The sequence below is a fragment of the Mercenaria mercenaria genome, chromosome 12 (genome assembly GCF_021730395.1).
Source record: "Mercenaria mercenaria strain notata chromosome 12, MADL_Memer_1, whole genome shotgun sequence".
Taxonomy (NCBI): Eukaryota; Metazoa; Mollusca; class Bivalvia; order Venerida; family Veneridae; genus Mercenaria; species Mercenaria mercenaria.
The window spans coordinates 21,941,281-21,961,357 of NC_069372.1; the positions used below are offsets into that span (position 1 = coordinate 21,941,281).

Below are 20,077 nucleotides of genomic sequence, written 5' to 3' on the forward strand. Positions count from 1 at the left end.
GTTTCAGCTACATTTTATCTGTATTAAACTTAAAAGGCACTAAATACTATTACATTTGGAATTTTCACGACTTTACACGAGATCGATGATGGATCTATCATGTTCCCAGATTAATCAGCGATAGCTTGCAACATATTTTCTAGTTTTATTGTGTTCTTTTGGATTACATTTAGATTTCAACAATATTTCGGCTATTTTCACAGAAAGACGGTTTACCGAAACATCATACATGGGAAAGACCAGTGCTAATCTCCAATCCACCGTCTATCAGAGATGTTATTGTATAGTGGCGCATGAAAAAATCAGAATTAAACAGAATGTACAGACAGAAAATATTTGGATATGCGTACACGAACAGATTATTCATTTGCAAAGATTTCAACTAAGCAGCAAATTTAAATGATCACGAGGAATCTTTTCAGTGATAGATGGTTAAAATGATTTGACGTCCTGGGTTGATTCTGAAATAATTTCGTGTTGGGTCAGAATCCCCCATAAGTAACCCACTAGCACAATATGTCGACCAGCGTACAATTAGTTGGACTGGAAAAGGTTATTTAAAGCAGTTGACATGAAAATAAAACTTTAGCTTTTGAATCACTAGTGACCCCATAACTCTAATTACTTGATTAAGTTCTCATTTTAAAAAAAAAAACTTAAAGCAAAAAATCAAACATTCGCAGATTGGAATACATTCAATTAATGTTGAAATCTTTTTTATTTGGGTAAAGTAATAGGTAAATACTTATATAATATATGATGAAATAGTGATTTTTAAATTTAATTTGCACATTGTTGTTGTTTGCATAGTCATTATTTTCATGATATTTAAAAATTTTCAGCTGACCTACTGGCCTCCATTGGTGTTGTTATTGTTTTTTGTTTTTGTTTTCTGCACATGCCAGAGCGAGGCTCCAGTGGGGAAAGACTCCTGGTGTCAAATTATGTAGGGAATAACTCACTTTCATGAAATAATAACATAGAATTGTTAAATTTTCTGCTTTATTTTCACAGAGAGCATGCATTTGCCGTGTGTGCGAAACCGCGTACAGTCCGACACCTGGTACACTGACCCTACAGTTACAACCAGCCACCACTCATTCATCTATAAACGGGGTACGCAACGGGGGCAGAAGTTTACTTTCGATTTCTCTAACGGTGATAAATTACTAAAAACTGTAAATTAGAATAAATCATTTTAGTTTAGGGTAACAAAACTACTAGATATGTTCCATTTAGTATGTGCCTTCTGATAATCAATGTCATGTAAGACTTAATAAATGGTTTATCTTCTCAGCGCGCACCTGTTCCGTGTCCCGATTTCTACAGAATCTAGGTCAATATCCATGTTATTCAGCTAACGCCGAAAAAACAGTGACCTTAAAAATGCAAAATGTAGGTTTTACTCGTTGTCCGGCCCTTTTATGAAAAACATATATGTTACGCTTTAGACATGCGCGGATCAAGTGTATTTTGTCAGAGGGGTCCTACTGCCTCCTTACTATGAGCAGGAAGGTCTAATACGTATCTGTCGTTACAGCTAGTGAACTTAGAATAACGACCGAATATCATAGTTCAATCGAATTAAGTTCATCGAACATTAACCTGGGTTCACGGTCATAAACTATGGTTTACGCCCTTTATCTTATGTTTTCGTTCGAAAATATAGGTTAGTATTCGAAAAACCTGGTTTTATGTTCGAAAAACCTAGTTTACCGATTGTTCATCCTAGTTTTTCGACCGTGAACCTGGTTCACGTTATTATTGGACAATTGGCGTGCCATATACGAGATTGCATAAAAATGTCTTCGGTGTCCTCAGGATATACAATTATTAGCTTTCCGTTTTGAGAAAAAAAATCAAACAACACCAAAAAAAATCATAGAAAGAAAGAATTGTTTCAACTAAAAATTGAACAGCATGTAAAACATGTATATTACTCTATTAAACAGGTGTCAGGTGATTAAAGTTTCTCTTAATTGAAAGGAAACAAAGTTAGGAAAACAATTAATTAAAAAACAAAGATGCTTTAAGCCCAGATGTGTAGTGCATAAAACTATTTTTTGTAATTGATTTCATACTGAAAATCCTATTTTATTTTAGAACACTTTAAACTAGTCTAACGTTGTTTTATTACTAAATTAAAGTTTATAGAATGTACAATGTCCTTTCTTTTCTCTTATAACCACGTTTGAAACGAGTTTGCTGTAGAAGTGGTTAATTTAACTAATAAAGAGTATATATACAAGCTAGTGAAACCTTTATTACAGAGTACAACTGTACAGTCTTTCCCTTAACCTTCTTTGTGGCAATGGTGTCTAGTGATGAAGCCTGTATCTGTCACTTTTGCCCCACTAGGAACAGTAGAAACCTAGGCCTCCTACTGTCATTTATCTAATTGTTAAAGTGAGCTCTAGTGTAATATATAACGCAAATGTTCATTTTTGCTCGGTTTGGTTTGCCACTTTCCAGGACAACCGTCTTTCAGTGCTTTCGGCGCTTTGATTAATATACAACACCTTTAATCATCTTTGAATGAATTGACACCTAAAGTCGCAGGAAATACAGGAGATTTCCTAGTTATTTCAGGGGAATCATGTAACTGTTGTATCTGTATCATTTAAACATGAATTTATGATGATAGAAAAAGATAGCTTAACATGTTGTTAATATAAAATTAGAAATCATAGCATTACATGATCATTGAAAGTAATCTCATCAGACAAATTAAAAGCTTAACTGAAAGAAATTTTAGTATTTTATATCAATTTTATTCGAGGAACATAACTGCATAAATAATTTGAAACTACAGAGATATTTATTTCGAAATTAAAGATAATAGCAAATACATCCAGTATACCCAGTTCTAAGCATTTAATAATTTTCTGATTTGTTAATAAGGAGATATCATGTCTGGGACTAAATTATCTCCAGGTTATTTCAAATATCATTAAATGTAATAAACGTGAAATAAACGCTTACATGTGTATCTCTGCTGAAAACTTTTTGTTTCAGTCAGGTTTTGAAAAGTTTCAGGATAAAGGCAAACTGGCTCAGAGAGTAATAACAAAAAGGATATATTGGTATGTATTTTAAGCTATTTGTAATATTATATGCAGATGATACAGTTGTTCTAAGTGAAAGTAGTAAAGACCTTCAGAAAAGTCTAGAACTGTTTGAAGAATACTGCTATCAATAGAAATTAGAAGTAAATATTTTAAAAAGTGTTAATTTTTGGCTCAAGGGGTAATAAGTATGAAAATTAATTTAAATATAAAGGTGAACGTTTAGAAAATACAACTGAATACAAATATCTTGGATTATGTCTATCACGAACATAAAGCTTTGTTAAAACTAAAAAATATATCGCAGAACAAGCAAATAAAGCAATATGTTCCTTATTTAAAAAGAAATCAGAGTACTAAATTTGACATTTGACTTACAAATTGATTCATCTAGTAAAGTAATCAAACCAATTTTGCTATATATGGATGTGAGTTATCTGGCGTTACAGAAAGATTGATTTTTGGAGTAAACTCCGATATTACAATGTGGGTACTAAAATGAGATGTTTATAAGTGTCTATTCAATCTCGCTACTTTTTACAAAATTAATCTTACCTCATTCCGATTCTTTATGTAAGTAACGCGTCCTAAAAGGTCATACTCATAATTTCATGACGATGCAATTCACAGAAGTGATAGATGCATCTTTTCTTCAAAGTTTACAAAACAAGTATTTCGGTATTTTTTCTTTCAAATATTATTAGTTACACTGCTTGTTGGTGACAGGATACGGGATATACGCTGTCGAGGAAATCCATATTAGGCGAGAGCGAAGCTCGAACCTGATATGGATTTTCGAGACAGCGTATATCCCGTATCCTGTCACCAACAAGCTGTGTAACGATTTTATCTTGCCGACTACCCTTTATTTACATGATATAATCTAATATTTTGTAAATTAACAAAGCGGCAGTCATTTTTTTAAATCAAAATTCATATCTGAAATGATGTACTAGCAGGATATGGAATATATCCTGTCTCCACGTGACGTCTATTGACCGATAAAAATGCAAGAAACTTGTAGGAGGCAAGATAAACAAACATACTAGAGTCAATAGGTACCTTTTATGCAAATTCAGCTATGACGATGCGTAAATGAAAATAAATGATAAGAAATACAACAGTATGATTAATTCAGTCTAAGTCCAAAATCTAGTTCATCATTAAATCCACAAATAACACAAATAACACTTTATGTACCTTTATATTAACTTAATGCTGCACGCATTATATTATCCCCTATAATGTGCATCTTCAGGAAATTTCGTATACGAAACAGTCATAGATACAACAGGCTCACTTTAAATACAAAACTAGAAAATGCTTTTGTAAAAAAGCGCATGTCTCCCCCAATGCAAAGTCCTATAGGCAAGAAGTCAATAGGGGTCAGGAGCGAAAGTCAAAGAGACACTGATGGTTGGCTGCAATAGGGATCATTTACTTGGCATGTCCAGTCATCCCGCTAAATTTTAACATTCGTGGCCTAGTGGTTCTCAAGTCACTGTTCAGGCTCCTGTGACCTTGACCTTTGATCAAGTGACCTCAAAATAAATAGGGGTCATCTACTCTGCATGTCCAATCATCCTATTAAGTTTCAACATTGTAGGTCAAGTGGTTCTCAAGTTATTTCCAAAAAATGATTTTATATGAACAGGCCACTGTGACCTTGACCTTTAATAGACTGACCTATAATCAATAGGGGTCATCTACTCTGCATGTTCAATCATCCTATACAGTTTCAACATTCTGGGTCAAGTGGTTTTTAAGTTATTGATCGGAACTGGGTATCAATGTTCAGGCCCCTGTGACCTTGACCTTTAACGGAGTGACCCCAAAAACAATAAGGGTCATTTACTCTGCATGAACAATCATTCTGTGAAGTTTCAACATTCTGGGTCGAGAGGTTCTCAAGTTATTGATTGGAAATGGTTTTCCATGTTCAGGCCCCTGTGGCCTTGATCTTTAACAGAGTGACCTTAAAATCGTTAGAGTTCATATACTCCTAATGACCAATCATCCTATTAAGTTTCAACATTCTGGGTCAAGTGGTTCTCAAGTTACTGACCGGAAATGGTTTTCAATGTTCAGGCCCCTGTGACCTTGACCTTTAATGGAGTGACCCCAAAATCGATAGGGGTCATCTACTTTGCATGTACAATCATCCTATGAAGTTTCAACATTCTGGATCAAGTGGTTCTCTAGTTATTGATCAGAAATGGTTTTCAATGTTCAGGCCCCTGTGACCTTGACCTTTGACGGAGTGATCCCATAATCAATAAGGGTCATCTACTCTTTATGACCAATCATCCTATCAAGTTTCAACATTTTGGGTCAGGTGGTTCTCTAGTTATTGATTGGAAATGGTTTTCAATGTTCAGGCCCCTGTGACCTTGACCTTTGACGGAATGACCCCAAAATCAATAAGAATCATCTACTCTTCATAACCAATCATCCTATGAAGTTTCAATATTCTGGGTCAAGTGGTTCTCTAGTTATTGATCAGAAATGGTTTTCAATGTTCAGGCCCCTGTGGCCTTGACCTTTGATGGAGTGACCCCAAAATCAATAGAGGTCATCTACTCTTCATGACCAATCATTCTATGAAGTTTCAACATTCTGGATCAAGTGGTTCTCTAGTTATTGATCGGAAATGGTTTTCAATTTTCAGGCCCCTGTGACTTTGACCTTTGATGGAGTGACCCCAAAAACAATAGGGGTCGTCTACTCCAGCAGCCCTACAACCCTATGAAGTTTGAAGGTTCTAGGTCAAATGGTTCTCCAGTTATTGCTCGGAAATGAAGTATGACGTACGGACGGACGGAAAGACGGACGGACGGAAGGACGGAAGGACGGACGGACAGGGTAAAAACAATATGTCTCCTGGGGGAGACATAATAACAAAAAATAAGATATTTCCAACGATAAAAACTCGAGAGCACGCGACAGAAAATTAAACCAATCAATGACCTCAACAGATTAATTGCTGTAAACTCACAAAAATTGGTTCTGGCACTGTCAATTAGATCTGTTTCATTTACATATCAAAACGCATGATTTTAAGTGCAAAATCATCCTTAGGAAGTTTTTTTATTTCTTTTTCCAGATTGTTTAGTATATTTAATATCTTGTTGTCATCCTGTGCATATTTGTCGCACGGGAAAACCAGGCGATTTCTACAAATATCCTTAAAATTCTCAAGGGTGATTTTTTTAGTTCACAAAAACATGCTTTTTGACTTTTGATCCCGTTCCATTTCTTCATACCAGTCCAAAAATAGGTGAGATAGACCTTAGTCTAAATGATAGCAGTCAAGACGTTTGTTAGTCAGCTTTTAAAACACTAGCTGTATTAAAAGTTTAGATTATGAACTATTTCATGTAGGATATTAGAATAATTTAAAGTGGGCAGCCAACACAATATGCTACTGTGTAATTTAAAACTGACGTTTATTTATTTTTGTTCTACTATAGCAATATTTATCTGTTCTTATCATGTCATTCATTTTCATCATATACAAGTTTTTGTCTCATTACATTAGATTTGATTTAAACGTGCATTTATAAAGTAGGTTCGAGTAGACTTGTTTTTTTTTCTCGAGACGATTGGAATTTCGAAACAAGCTCGTTGGAGATACCGAGTATTTAAACTGTATCTTAACAACGTATATTTGCTTTATTTACAGTTCCGCTAGCACAACACATCATATGACATACCGTCCGAGTGTGTATCGAAATATTTAATAAAACTTAAACTAAAAAATGCCAGGTCAATTTATTACTGAAGATGGTCGAAGTTTCGAGATAATACTTCATGATAAAAACCACACAGAAGCAATTCTTTGAACACAATAATCAATAAATGATGATAATGGTATTCATAAATCGAAGTACATCGTCAAATGCTACCGATTTGTTTTCAGCGGTTTCAGTCTTCTGACTTTTACGGACTATTTAAAACTGAATGCTAACAAATGACTTGATCCATCACAGAAGACCAGTAGTGTCGAACGCTTACTATCATAGCAAACTGCGTATGGGCTGTTGATGCCATCTTTTTCTGTTAGGATTACGTCTGTACCCCGACGCCTCGGTGACAACTGAACAATCGTGTTACTGCCGTACCTACAGATAAAGGTCCGATATTTACTATCAGTACATATTCCTTTTGGTAGTTTCAATTCACTGCATTACCAGTCAGATCCATCAAAGATACGTCATCACTGCGCCAGCTAGTAACAAGAAGATGCTGACCATCCTCAGTGACTGTAATACACAGTGGAATGGATAATAGTTCTCTTATAGAAAATTGTAGCTGACCAGCTTTGTCATACACTTCAATACACCAGGAAGATGAATCACGTGTACTGCCACAACAGACATAAAATTTATCATCAGCATAGACCATTCCTCTACAGTAGTTACCTTTACGAAACGACTTCGTCACTGTCAGTTCTGCCTTTACAGATATGTACTGAACTTCTTTAGCCTCAAACAGAGATACAGCTACCTCATTAGGACCAGCATTACAGATACTATCTGGATTATTGGTCAGTCGTAGGGAATCGACCAGTTTATATGTATCATCTAGCCTCTTCAGTTTTGTGTTGTTACAATCAACAATAAGAATAATTCCGTCTGGTAACTGACAGATGCCTGTTATATCACAGACATTAGAGTCTGTTTTTTCCTTTACAACAACTTGACCATATGGCGGTGTTTTGTATTTAGGGAGAGGATAACGATTCTCCAGAGACGTTTGTGAGTGTATCCTAGATGGACGTGGCTGACTCACATCCGTGTCTTTGTCTACTGTGGAAAGTTGTCTTGCGTCCATGGGAATATCTGTAATAGTGCCCAACAATTCAACTGAGCAAATGAGTCGCTCGATTTTCGGGTTTATTCTAAAGTTAATACCATTTTTCTGTACTGTCGTCGAGATATTAAGAACTTTCTGCTTAGCATTACTTATGAACTGCTTGCCCATTTTGACTTGTGCGAAGAGATCACATTCATTATCTCCCTTGAATAAATCGAGCTCCTTCCGAATGTCCTCAGCTTTTGATTTCATGACAGTTAGATCTTTTGCGTCTTGTTTGCAACCACTAACGATATTGTCCGCTTTATTGTTTAACTCTTGGAGGCATTTTTGCTCTAGGTCATCAAAGTGCGCATTGACATTCCTTTTAAGATCAGCAATAATGTGCTTAACATTTTGTTTTTCAGTCTCGATACGAGAAATATCAGCTCTTCGGTTGGCAAGAACACTACCGGCATCGTTGAGGAGAGCATGGATTTCTTGTGTGATATTTTGGTATTCTTTGCTTTTCTTTATACCCTTTGCCGCATCTATCAAATGCTTGGTGTTAGCACAGTTGTTGCAATTTAAACGGGTCGATGATAACACGTAATGATTAAATGAATTATTTAGTAGATGGTTTTAAATTTATATGTATTTGCAGAATCCCTCTATTATTAACTTATTCAAATTTATCTGTTGTTAAAGACAAAATTAAAAATCTATTTTCCGCATTCTTGTTCAAAAATGTTCCTGCAAAGTTGAATTAAATGTAGTTAAGTCAAGTAGATCTAAAATATGACGATACGGTTACATTATCAATCGTTTGAATTATAAAATGAGACATGGTAGGGTTTAAATTTAATATGAAACATTAACACAAAAATGTTATTTATTGCTTCAAACACGGTGAGGAAATGGGCACCAGATATAGCCTTGAAAGTATTAAGTAAACAAACAGATATACAGTCATTATTCTTTACCTGGGGTTTAATGCTGTATTAACTTATTATGCTTATTTACTTATCTACAAATAAAACCAGTGTTTGAACTTATAGCTGAATGCTAAAATTGGTGTATTGTATAATGCCTACGAGTAAGTAGAGCACCTAAAATGTTACTTTTACTCGAAGATGAACATCTCAAATTTCACAGAATTTCGACAAATATTGTGTTTTATTATATACACCACAGTTTTAAAATTTGAAATTCTGAATCGTACAATTTCGCGAGCGCTGTGGCCAAAATATTTTTGTTTAAAAACTAGTTATTCAACTTTTAAACTGTTAAAGATATATATACTCTTAGATATGTTCATCTTTCTGCATTTAGGATAGCCGTATTATGTACTGAGGATAGTTTCCAAGTTGATACATGTGTAATGAGGATAGCATGTGGGACTAGCCAAAATCCAGTATTCTGATTGACATTTACACTGTTTTATGTACAATGTATGTCTATACTGAGACGTTTCATTTATTTCAGTATTTCAAAATATTTCTTTTACGTACTTGTGTCAATGCCGTGCTAGTTAATATCTCGTTTTCCTGTTATTGAACATTTGTGAGTAATCGTGCAATGTTCAATAACAATTGTGCCAGTATATAAGAGGATAGACACATTTCCATCATTGTCTTATATTGCATAGCATCGAGTTATATGTTACTCTTTTTGATGAAGTACAAAACATATTAGATACTTATCGTGTTCAAAAAAAAACGTGTATATATTTATCACCGTCTTGGCTATATCTGGTGTCCATTCCCTTACCGTTGTGTAATTATCCTTTACTGGATTTAATACATACATAAACGTTGGATTTTGTGTATGAATTTGATTCGAAATGTTATTTTTTGTGGATATAATTTGTTACCTTAAATAGTTTAAACTCAAGTTTCCTCATAAATGTAAAGTAATCTAGACCGGAAACATACCTGTGCCCGAGAACCTTGCACGAGCTACAGCAGATGATATCATGTCCCCACAGTAAATGTTTACGATTTCTCCAGGATGTTTCAAACATCGCTTTGTTGGAAATGACACAAGGTTAGATTGGGTCACTGCCGTAAACTGGCTTTGGTCTAACAATTGATGTCTCCTGTGCAGCGGAAATTTGTTATGATTCTTGACACACGAGTCGCAAAGGAAAACAAAACATTCCTCACAATATCTAGCAGCTTCCATCTGTTTTCCTTCTTCCTCACATAAAGAACACGGAAAATCATATATAGGTTCATGTCCAAACTCCATCGTTCTGGAAAAACTGCCACCTGCCGCCATTTGGAAAGTAATGTATAAGATCCAAAGTAATAATTCTTTTTTAAGTTATGTTTTCATTTGGTTACAAATATATTATGGTACTGAGTTTATCACGCATATATTCGGTAGTAAGACCAAACAATGCAATGCACTAAGTTACCAAATAAACAAACCATTTAATATTTGAATCGTGAAATATTGATCAAGATCCTATTTAAAAAGTTACTGTAAAAGCATATATTTTCGCTGGGTCAAAATTTTGCGAATTTGGAATTTAGAGTATGTTCGCGAGGTTGGATATTCGCGAAATTGGAAAAATAGTATCCTACTTAAATTCGAAATATACGTATGGTGAATATTTACGTGAGGGTAAATTTTCGCGAGATGAAGGGCCTCGCGAATACAGCATTAATAAAAGCGGCATGCCTCCAGATCGTTCGACAAAAAAAAATATTCTTTTTTAGATATCTTGAAATAAATGCTATATTTCTTAAGAAGGCTTTAAAACTTAATTACTGACAAACTTTATGTTATGAGAATGAGACACATGAGAATCTGCTGTTTTTACTACTTTTTACGATGAAAATCGGAAAGCGTTGGTCACGCTTTTACTCCAGGTAAACTGTTTCGATTATTAATATCTATATTTTGAAGTTATTATTCACTACTTCAGCTGTAGCGCTATTTGTTACGACCACGGGAAAATGGGACATTAATATACCATTTCAACCCCAAGATAGGAACTTGGGCTTCTGTTCATTTGCAAGACAATAGAGATACTAGTGATACCTTGAAAAATGATGTGTAGGAAGTGGTGTCACATGCCTTAAAAGAGAGTTTTTGGACTGTTTAAAATGCCAATATTATTACCCTTAAAAGGATGTATTGCTAGTGGTATCAAATTTCCTGAAAAAGAGTCTGTGGGCTGTTGAAGTTGTTCAAAACTGCGTTTCTCCCAAAATGCTTAAGGTAAAGATTAAGTAATATAACAAATGCATTCCCAAGATAGAAACTTGTAAGTCAATTCATCTGAAAGAAAAGATCATTTTATCTTTAAAATGTTGGAAAGTAAGCGGTGCCTCGTTCCCTGAAAGAGGGTGTGTTCAAAATGCTCAAAAGGTGTTCTTCCGAGAAGGCGAAAGATACAAGGTTATGCTCAAAATGGCGCTCCAATGGAATTGTTCCGTAAGACGTGTTACCACTTCCGGTCCAGGCATGTAAAAACAAATGAGCGTGTCAACCTACCATTTGGCGGCATACATGCGCGAAGAAAAAGTTCTATGATGAAAACCTTTTAACACTGATACGCTTCTGGTATACTATATAAATATGATATTTTTTCTAATATCCGTCACAATTCAAGGTTTTATAGCATTAACAATTAGCAAAATTACTGTTGTATAGTGGAAATCTGACCTACAACACTAACACATGAAACAGAACAGGACAAATTCACATTGAGGACCACTTAACTTGCCTTCTTGTTGAACTCTTCACGCCTCACGTTATAGTCATTTGTTTAAAGTATTAAAGCATTTCTTAAAGTATTATTTAACGAATCACTAACATATTAAACCGCCCTGGTATCAGTTATCAGGTACATAGCTGACCACACATGATCTTTCTAGCTCATGTTGTCTGTTGATTGCATACGACGTTAAATAAAGCTTATTTTTACCTTTTTATCTTTACCACATCACATAAATGTAACGCAAAAAACAGACGTCTTAGTATTGAGCATAGAAAGTGTAACCAGAGAAGCACGTGTCACACGCCGGCTATCCACAAGTATATAGATTAGAAACAGCATTGGAAAGATATAGCAGACCCATCAACAAGATAGGTTGTAATAACTGTTCTAATATGCTTTTCTCTGTCAAAACATTCTTACGCTAGAATGACGTCACCTTAACGTGCGGTGACGTCAATGATTTTGTTGCGGCCAAGAAAGAGCGCTACTATATTTTATCTACTGCTTTAGACTAGGAGTATATTAGATTCGAAATGATTTATATCAAAACCTATTTTAACACTATTTATACACTCGGGTGGTAATGCGTCGTACAAACAATTTCATGAGGGCTGCGACCATCGTACATAAATAAGTGTTAAAACAACTTTTTGCTATAAATTATTTCTTAAATAGTAAATAGAAAACGATATCAGATAATTTTAATTACATAAATTTTAAAAGGACCCCTAATGCGTGGTTAAAAAGTAGAGAAACCGCACTGGAACAGACATTTAGCAGGAAATATAGGTAACTATGTGGGGTGCAAGGCGAAATTTGCAGCAGAACTTGACAAGGTAAAATGTTCTCCTCGCTGAATTGGACTACTACATGGTAACAGAATACCCGACTGTATAAAGTAAACATAAAAGTTTACGCACGCTAATGGAGCTAACAATTTATTTGAAGTTAAAGCAGCCAATATGTAAGGGAACTCATCTAGCCAGATAATGATCAATTAAGATACCCTTTCGTCTTTTACGTGGCATTTACGGGAAAGTGGCTACAGTTCTATTTAAGAAGTCAACGAATCACAGTTAGGCAAGAAGGAAGTCACTATTAACTGCCATTGTGTCTACCATCTAAAATGTAACGATACTTTTAAAAAAATGTCGGCAAAGTAACCTTCCCTTTATGAATATTTTGAACAGTTATTTTTGTCTTTTTCAAAATGTTGCATTTTAAGGAGTGTTATTATTTTAAATTTTTGCATACAAGCGATTGTTCATAGTATTTCAGAATTGGATCGTCAAGATTAAGGAGTGGTTTTAGATTTGTCTTAAACGTTGTCAGGTAGCATTTTTTATGGCGTCACTATTATTGTTACTGTTGTTTTCCTCGTGACTTACATGGGTTCTTCTTATTCTTATATCTGTTTGTGGTTTGATTTCCGCTTACCTTTTGGTTACAAGATGATCACTTATTCTTTATTTCATTAATGGCCAAAAGTTACCGTCCATCTACTTTTGTTTTTACAGATTGCACCTTATTTCTTATTGTTAAAAGCACTTATTCCTGCTTCTCCAACACAACAATCATATAAGTTCTAAAATATGTCATCAATTGAGAATCAACTGACTATATGGAATATTAAAATGTTAATTTATACAGGAGGTGTATCGACCAGTATGTCTTCATAGCAGCAATGCGGGGGATTTGAATATTCTCTTCAGTGGACGAAACGATAACTGTTATAATCACCTTTTAGTTAAATATATGATATTCAGGGGTTTATTGGCGCCGAGTACAATATCATCAGACATATTTAATAGTTTTTCTTTCGTAACAATAATATTAAATTTCCACAAAATATGGTATCCAAGGAGCGGCAATTAATGATACCCGCTTCAACAAACAATGTTCTCCTAAAACAAGCTAATTATCTAGAGTATCGTGTTCGTTCTCGTATTCATGTTGGCAGGTCGTCAGTTACTTGTGGCGGGTCTTGTTATATAACTGAGATCATGCAACTAAACGGTTTAACCCTAAAGCACACGAACAACACATCAAGAGTTTCAGTTCGGACAACTAGTGTAAACGTTTTCATACATATAGTTTTAAGCTATTATTTCAGTTTTTCCTCATTACCTCCATGATGATAGACATCATTGTTTAAAAGACAAAAGGCACGGTCTTGAAATTAAAATTATGTTTATTAAAAATGAATAATAACACATGTAAATACTGCTGCTTTTGTGAATAAATATATGAGAATTTGATAGTTTCTACGTAAGTTTAAATAATATAATTCAAAATAGAATACGAATGGTCTGAGATCATTAAAATATAACTGATATTAAATTAAATAATTAAATAATGCAAAGGTACAACTATAAAAGCTAGACTTTAAATAAATATATGCACCATTTAAAAGATATCAAGATAATCTAATAAAAAAATTGTAACATAGTTATAGTTTGACATATTTGTCCTATACAGTTGAGCAGTCTACACAATCTTTAAAATTACCCATTTGAGAAAAACATTTAAAAAAGTTAAGAACACTTTAACGTTGTGGACGGTCTGGAACAGCGTTTGCCTTGATACGGAGCATTAAAATATTCCTTGCAATATGTATGTAATTTCAATATTTATTCCCCAGGTACAATTCGTGTTGATGATGAGAACGTAGCCTCTAATCTAGATATAGCAATGGCAATACAAGCAACAGGGACAGGCTCCCAGTATCTAATATAAGTACAACCATGCTTGTAGAACACGCTCACATATTGCACAACAGATTTACAAATGTAATTGTTACTATTGTCCGGAGATACTCTCGGATGGTTACATAAGCAGAGAGCATGTAATAGCCGTCTTGGGAAACGGTTTTCATCTATATGGTCTACAAATGTAAACGGGCAACTGGCGAGAGAACTGATATCATTGTGATGTCTGTGATGACGTCTGTGGTTACATCTTGTCCCATTTCGGTATAAATACAAATTGTGTGTTTCTGTTCCAGGCCGTTTCTCGCTTTCGTCTAACGAATTATACCATCCAGGTCTCGCACTGTTTGTTTGAGCATAAACTGTATCAAGATAGTCCTCAAAACTTATAGCAGGTGGTCCATTACAATGGTCGGCGACAATAAACAGCATGTGAAGTCGGTGAAGAATCTGAAAATCATAGATATGGTAGAAAAGTTGAAACAAAGGTTAAAAGAAATGAAGCAATCTAATTTGAGTTATTTTAATTAGAAATTTAAAAACCATATCAAATACATCCTGTATCAGAATTGTGACTCTAAATTTATGATCCGAAAAGATATATAAAACTACGAGCTGCTATATTCCGCAAATAGTACGATTAAAGTATTTTAGAAAATATCTCTTATGTTTTTCACTACTATAACTTACCATAAATACAAGGAAACTGAGGTTGGAGTATCTGAAACACATTTTAAGTTATCAGGTGTAAGAACTATATCTATCAATCAATGTTTTATAAAGATGCAGTTCATATTTATACCCATTTTATATAGGCGTTATACTTCCTACGTTCCATAATCGGAAACCAATGTCACCAATATTTAATGTCCAAAGAAGTAAAAAAAATCCGAACTGGACTTCCTAGCAGCATCACATTGGTTTTTAAGACCACATCGTACATTCCAGTCATTGTTGAAATATTAGGGCTTGGCTTTATTACATGTCTTAACTTGTTATATTTTGATTAACTAGTAGGGTCTCATCCCTGTTGCGGTTTGTGGTTTTTAATAGTGATGCAATTACTTACATAATAAGTCCCTGCATTGGTTATATATATGTACTTCACAGATTTTAGTAAGAAGTTTCCGGCACGGATGTCTATCTTTATCATTTCAGTTAGAGTCTCCCATGTTTCCGCCCATGCACTGGGCACATCACATATGTAAGAAGCATGTTGATGAAATTTGATTTTGCAGAAAATTAGATAAATTTAATGGATAAAATGAAAAAGTGAAATATAAGTAAATACCTACCGCTGAGTAGATGTATCTGACACCGTTAGGGGAGGTAACCGCTGCGGGACTAAATGTTAGTTATCTTATCTATTGTATCTTGTTCACTTTATGACTATCGTCATTTATTCGATCGCTTTATGCCGCACTGATTTAAATAAGAGACCAGTCTTCGTTTATGAAACCTTAAGGCTGAAACCAAAATTTAAATGTTGATAGTTACCTATTGTTCTGCTATGTTTAGTCAATAATTTTAATCATTATTCTCCATTTTTCAATTTTAATAGCTTTCGCATGGTACTAATATTGGCTGCGTAACATACAGAAAAGGATGATATTCAGGGTGTTGCATTTAATAAATGGCCATTTTTCTTTATAGTTTATAGAAATTCGTAGTAGCGAAATAGATCTTTATGGGAAATCTGCAAATCTGATATCGTAGAAAATGTCGAAATAACGTTGTTTTAAGCAAATAGATTTTGTTTGAAATAAAGAATAGTCTGTTTAGTGGTGTTCAAACTCATTCCTCTTAGGCTTAACACTAAGGTTACAATTTGGAACCGCTTTAACATTTCGACCAAGATAATATCGAATACGTTGTTAATATTGCACACTACCTGTGAGTAATTGTTTGATTTCAGTTAATCTATTATACATATATTTTTGTGGAAATTCGTATATTTTGCATTTTGCATTTTGTATCTACATCATCTTATCTTATTATCTATTTTTATCGAATTACGAAATACTTATGATTTTCATTGAATTTATTTTATCATAGACTGCTTTTATAGCTGTAAGGTTCCCCTCCCCCTTCAAGAATGACAGAGGTAACAATCATTATTCTTATCATTCCCTTAGAAAATTTAATATATATCTATATACATATATTATATCACATTCAAACGTACGAATGTACAGACATATTTTAGACACATTTTTTTCGAAGTGTTTAGTACGTGCTGTTTTTCAAATATATTTGAATTATTTAATGGCTGAAAATTAACATTACCAGTGCCCCTGCACTAATACCAGTAATAACTTGTTCTTCGTAAGTGATTACCAATTTCTCCGGATGAATTTAAGTTGAAAGAAGAATTATCATATATACAATATATTCTATCAAAGCCTCACGGTTAAAAAAGCCTTTATTAAAGCGTCACGGTAAACAATATGCTTCCATCAAAGCGTCACGGTTAACTTATGCCTCTATCAAAGCGTCACGGTCAGGATATGCCTCTATCAAAGCGTCACGGTTAACATATGCCTCTGTCAAAGCGTCAAGGTTAACATATGCCTCTATCAAAGCGTCAAGGTTAACATATGCCTCTGTCAAAGCGTCAAGGTTAACATATGCCTCTGTCAAAGCGTCAAGGTTAACATATGCCTCTATCAAAGCGTCAAGGTTAACATATGCCTCTGTCAAAGCGTCACGGTTAACATATGCCTCTGTCAAAGCGTCAAGGTTACATGCTACAAGTAGTAATGCCTCTGTCAAAGCGTCACGGTTAACATATGCCTCTGTCAAAGCGTCAAGGTTAACATATGCCTCTATCAAAGCGTCAAGGTTAACATATGCCTCTATCAAAGCGTCAAGGTTAACATATGCCTCTCCTAGGAATGGATATTACGACTCCACCCTCCAAAGATATTGCTATCACTGTTGAGCTAAACGGATGAGTTCTAAAAAAGTAATTCAACGTTTGTCATGCGAAAACATATTATTATCAGCTCGGTGTTATGTTTTGCTACTGTTAAATAAAACTAAGATATCAAATAAATGCTTTACTGAAAATGAACTCTAAACAAAATAAAAGTTTTCATCATAAAAAATAGTAATTTTAACTCTTAAATATGCTGGGTACTTCTGCAGTTAGCAAAGCTCATAAAATGTCAGGCTGTTCTTCCTGTGTAAGTCTTAAGGATTAACAATGAACGTTTACGCGGTTACACGCAATCTGAAATTTAGTATTTTATAGTCATGATTTACCATTTATACAAACCGCAATTGCAATAGGTCATTACAAAAATATATTCTGTAAGATTGACTTTACTTCTTCATTCCAGAAGTTGTGACATAACGGAAATATAACTCGTTTTATATTTTGTAGCTATAATAATGGAGAACTCACCAAAATTACTTGATATCAGTATCATAAAAAACCATTCAGATCGTCATAGGAATGCGGATAATCTAGCTTTTGAAATATTTTAAGGTTGATGCTTTCAGATTGATATTATCATTGTATACAATCTCTGGACATATGCATTACATGCACAACAGTTGAAAAACATGTTATGTTATGAGATATGAAACTACTGAGTCTTTATTCAAAAACAATGTCTTTCGGTAAATTCATTAAATATCTATCAATAACAAATTTAGGGTTTCTGTCTGAAATGTGTATCAGAAAATAAATATATGGAAGGTTTTGTTTAATGAAAAAGTAGCTTGAGTGGACAAAATCAAGAAATTTCGTTATTAGTCTGTAATGAAGATTGACTAAATACTAGGTATCAGTAAAGATACCTGATAATCTTTTTTTTCCCCGGTTACTAAGCCGTATTTACACGATACATGTATTTTGGGACAATTTAATTTTCATTTTTAATGAAATACATATGATGTGATATGTGCGGACGACCCCTTGTAAAGTTCATCCACGTGGCCTGTATTTTTAAAAACTAGTTACGTTTTGTTTCTGAATTGTCATTTATTATTTTCAATCCTAATCGAGAACGTTTTATCTCTTTATATTTATATTGTTGTTATCAATGTTTATCATAATTTATTTATTTACTTTTTAAATCGAAATTACACGAGTTGTGAAACACTATGAATTTCTTATGTATTTTCCAGTCTCGTGGTAAACTACATCCTAGCGGATAATGTGAAAAGCGAATGATTATACATATTGAAACTTCTTACATCTGTTAAAGAAGGCATGACGCTTTTGAAATTCTTGTCTAAAATGATACGAAGCAACTGACTTTGACGCAATCATAAAGAAATCATATTGATCCTCACATTTACCCTTCTATATTTCCATTTCATATATAGGCAATATTGAAATCTGTTTATCACTCAGGCCTAAAAACGAATCTTTGTTTCCGGTAACATACTCAATAAAATTAGGGTAGGTAGGTCGGAATTCTTTTTTCTTTGAATTTTTTTTTATTAAGGTATTAGATCACTAATAGTAATGTTTACAAAATGGCCTTTGCTTGGTATATTCTGAAAGGTAACCATGTTTTGCACTATTTTGCAATTTTAAACAACTTTTACCGTGCCGTTTTTTATAAATTTTGTATAACTTATGGTATCTCCTCAAGCTCAAGTAAAGACAAATTTCAAAGTGAAAGCCACTATCCAAAACGTTTGCAGAGAACTCATTTTACCAATAATTTTAATAAAAGAAACATCAAACTATTGGTAAACAATTATAAAACACAAAATAAAAATGTCAATATATTTTTTTCTATGGTGTCTCAAGTAAACGGATTTAATGAGACAGAATTCATACTTCAAAATTGAAAAAAATAAGGTCGAGTGCTGTGTTTCTGTTTTGAATTTTGTTTACTCCATTTAAAAATAACCTTAGGGCAGACGTAAAACCTACCTAAATTTCTTCCACAATATATAACCTAAGAGTGAAAGCAAAATAGAGAACTTTCACCGCGTGTAACTCAATATTTTTTAAGATGTGCAACTCTACCCCTTCTGTTTAAGTAGTAAATTCACTTTGAACACCAAGAAATCGCTTATAAGATTCATCTTTTTCCATTTTTGTACAAGAAATCAATAATAAGTCTTGAAAGAAGTAAAAACTTACTAGAAAAAAAAAGGAAAATAAGGGAAAAAAAATTTGGTCCCAGTAGGGCTTGAACCTACGCCCCCCTAAGAATTGCAGTAAAAGTAGGTTTATAGTAGGAATTGAATACTCTTCAAAAAGGAGGTTCTCTATTAGTGATCTAATACCTTAAGTGAGACTTTTCGGAAATTATTTTTATGTCAAAAATGAATACAAATCAGGGAGTTATGCCTTTAGAGCATTAGTAAGTTGATTTCTAACATCACTGCCCATGATTAAACCATAAAAAGTGAAGTTTTGCAACTTTTGTTAAAAAGTTGAAAAAAATAGTCTCCAAGGCCATAAAATCAATTAGGGTCGGGCCAAAAATTTAGGGTAAGTCGGGATACCGGAAATAAACATTTTTTACTACTCATTCAGACGAGAGGCTACAGAGTTTCATTTGCATACATTGCTACCTACTGGTTTACTGCACGTATAAACTAAACTAAGTGTTAAACATAGTTCTGCTTTAAATAATTCAATATATATGTATACATGAAAATATAAAAAGTAAAACGAGCGTAAATCATTTTAAGTCAAATAAATAATGAACACACTTCATATCTGCTACGTTTAATTTGATTTAGTATCAATGGAACGTACAAAGAATCAAATTACATGTAAACATATTCTACTGTGAGTGAATATATGT

The 20,077-nt window shown here is 33.8% G+C and overlaps 2 protein-coding genes across 3 annotated transcripts; both read right to left on the reverse strand.

Moving 5' to 3' along the window:
- Positions 1-7,238: 7,238 nt before the first annotated feature.
- Positions 7,239-10,139, reverse strand: LOC123534589 (uncharacterized). The gene is made up of 2 exons (XM_053520474.1): positions 9,794-10,139; positions 7,239-8,410 (listed from the first exon to the last, which is right to left on the reverse strand). The coding sequence occupies exons 1-2, from the start codon at positions 10,137-10,139 to the stop codon at positions 7,239-7,241; spliced, it is 1,518 nt and encodes a 505-aa protein (XP_053376449.1).
- A 3,563-nt stretch (positions 10,140-13,702) lies between these two features.
- Positions 13,703-15,216, reverse strand: LOC123533076 (uncharacterized). 2 transcript variants are annotated; one of them, XM_045314694.2, is made up of 2 exons: positions 14,988-15,216; positions 13,703-14,747 (listed from the first exon to the last, which is right to left on the reverse strand). In XM_045314694.2, exons 1-2 carry the CDS (start codon positions 15,027-15,029, stop codon positions 14,220-14,222), a joined length of 570 nt encoding a protein of 189 aa, XP_045170629.2. In that variant the 5' UTR covers positions 15,030-15,216; the 3' UTR covers positions 13,703-14,219. The 2 variants fall into 2 exon arrangements, with proteins under 2 accessions (XP_045170629.2, XP_045170631.1); XM_045314696.2 differs by having other exon boundaries at positions 15,100-15,202.
- Between the last annotated feature and the right edge of the window lie 4,861 nt (positions 15,217-20,077).

What these genes read in the sequence shown, in the direction of transcription:
- LOC123534589 (XM_053520474.1), bottom strand. Translation starts at nt 10,139, where the DNA reads ATGGCGGCAGGTGGCAGTTTTTCCAGAACGATGGAGTTTGGACATGAA. An exon ending in TGCAAGGTTCTCGGGCACAG is followed by an intron (nt 8,411 to 9,793) that starts GTATGTTTCCGG and finishes AGCATTTGATAG; the next exon opens with ATGCGGCAAAGGGTATAAAG.
- LOC123533076 (XM_045314694.2), bottom strand. Translation starts at nt 15,029, where the DNA reads ATGTGTTTCAGATACTCCAACCTCAGTTTCCTTGTATTTATG. An exon ending in TCAGTTTCCTTGTATTTATG is followed by an intron (nt 14,748 to 14,987) that starts GTAAGTTATAGT and finishes TATGATTTTCAG; the next exon opens with ATTCTTCACCGACTTCACAT.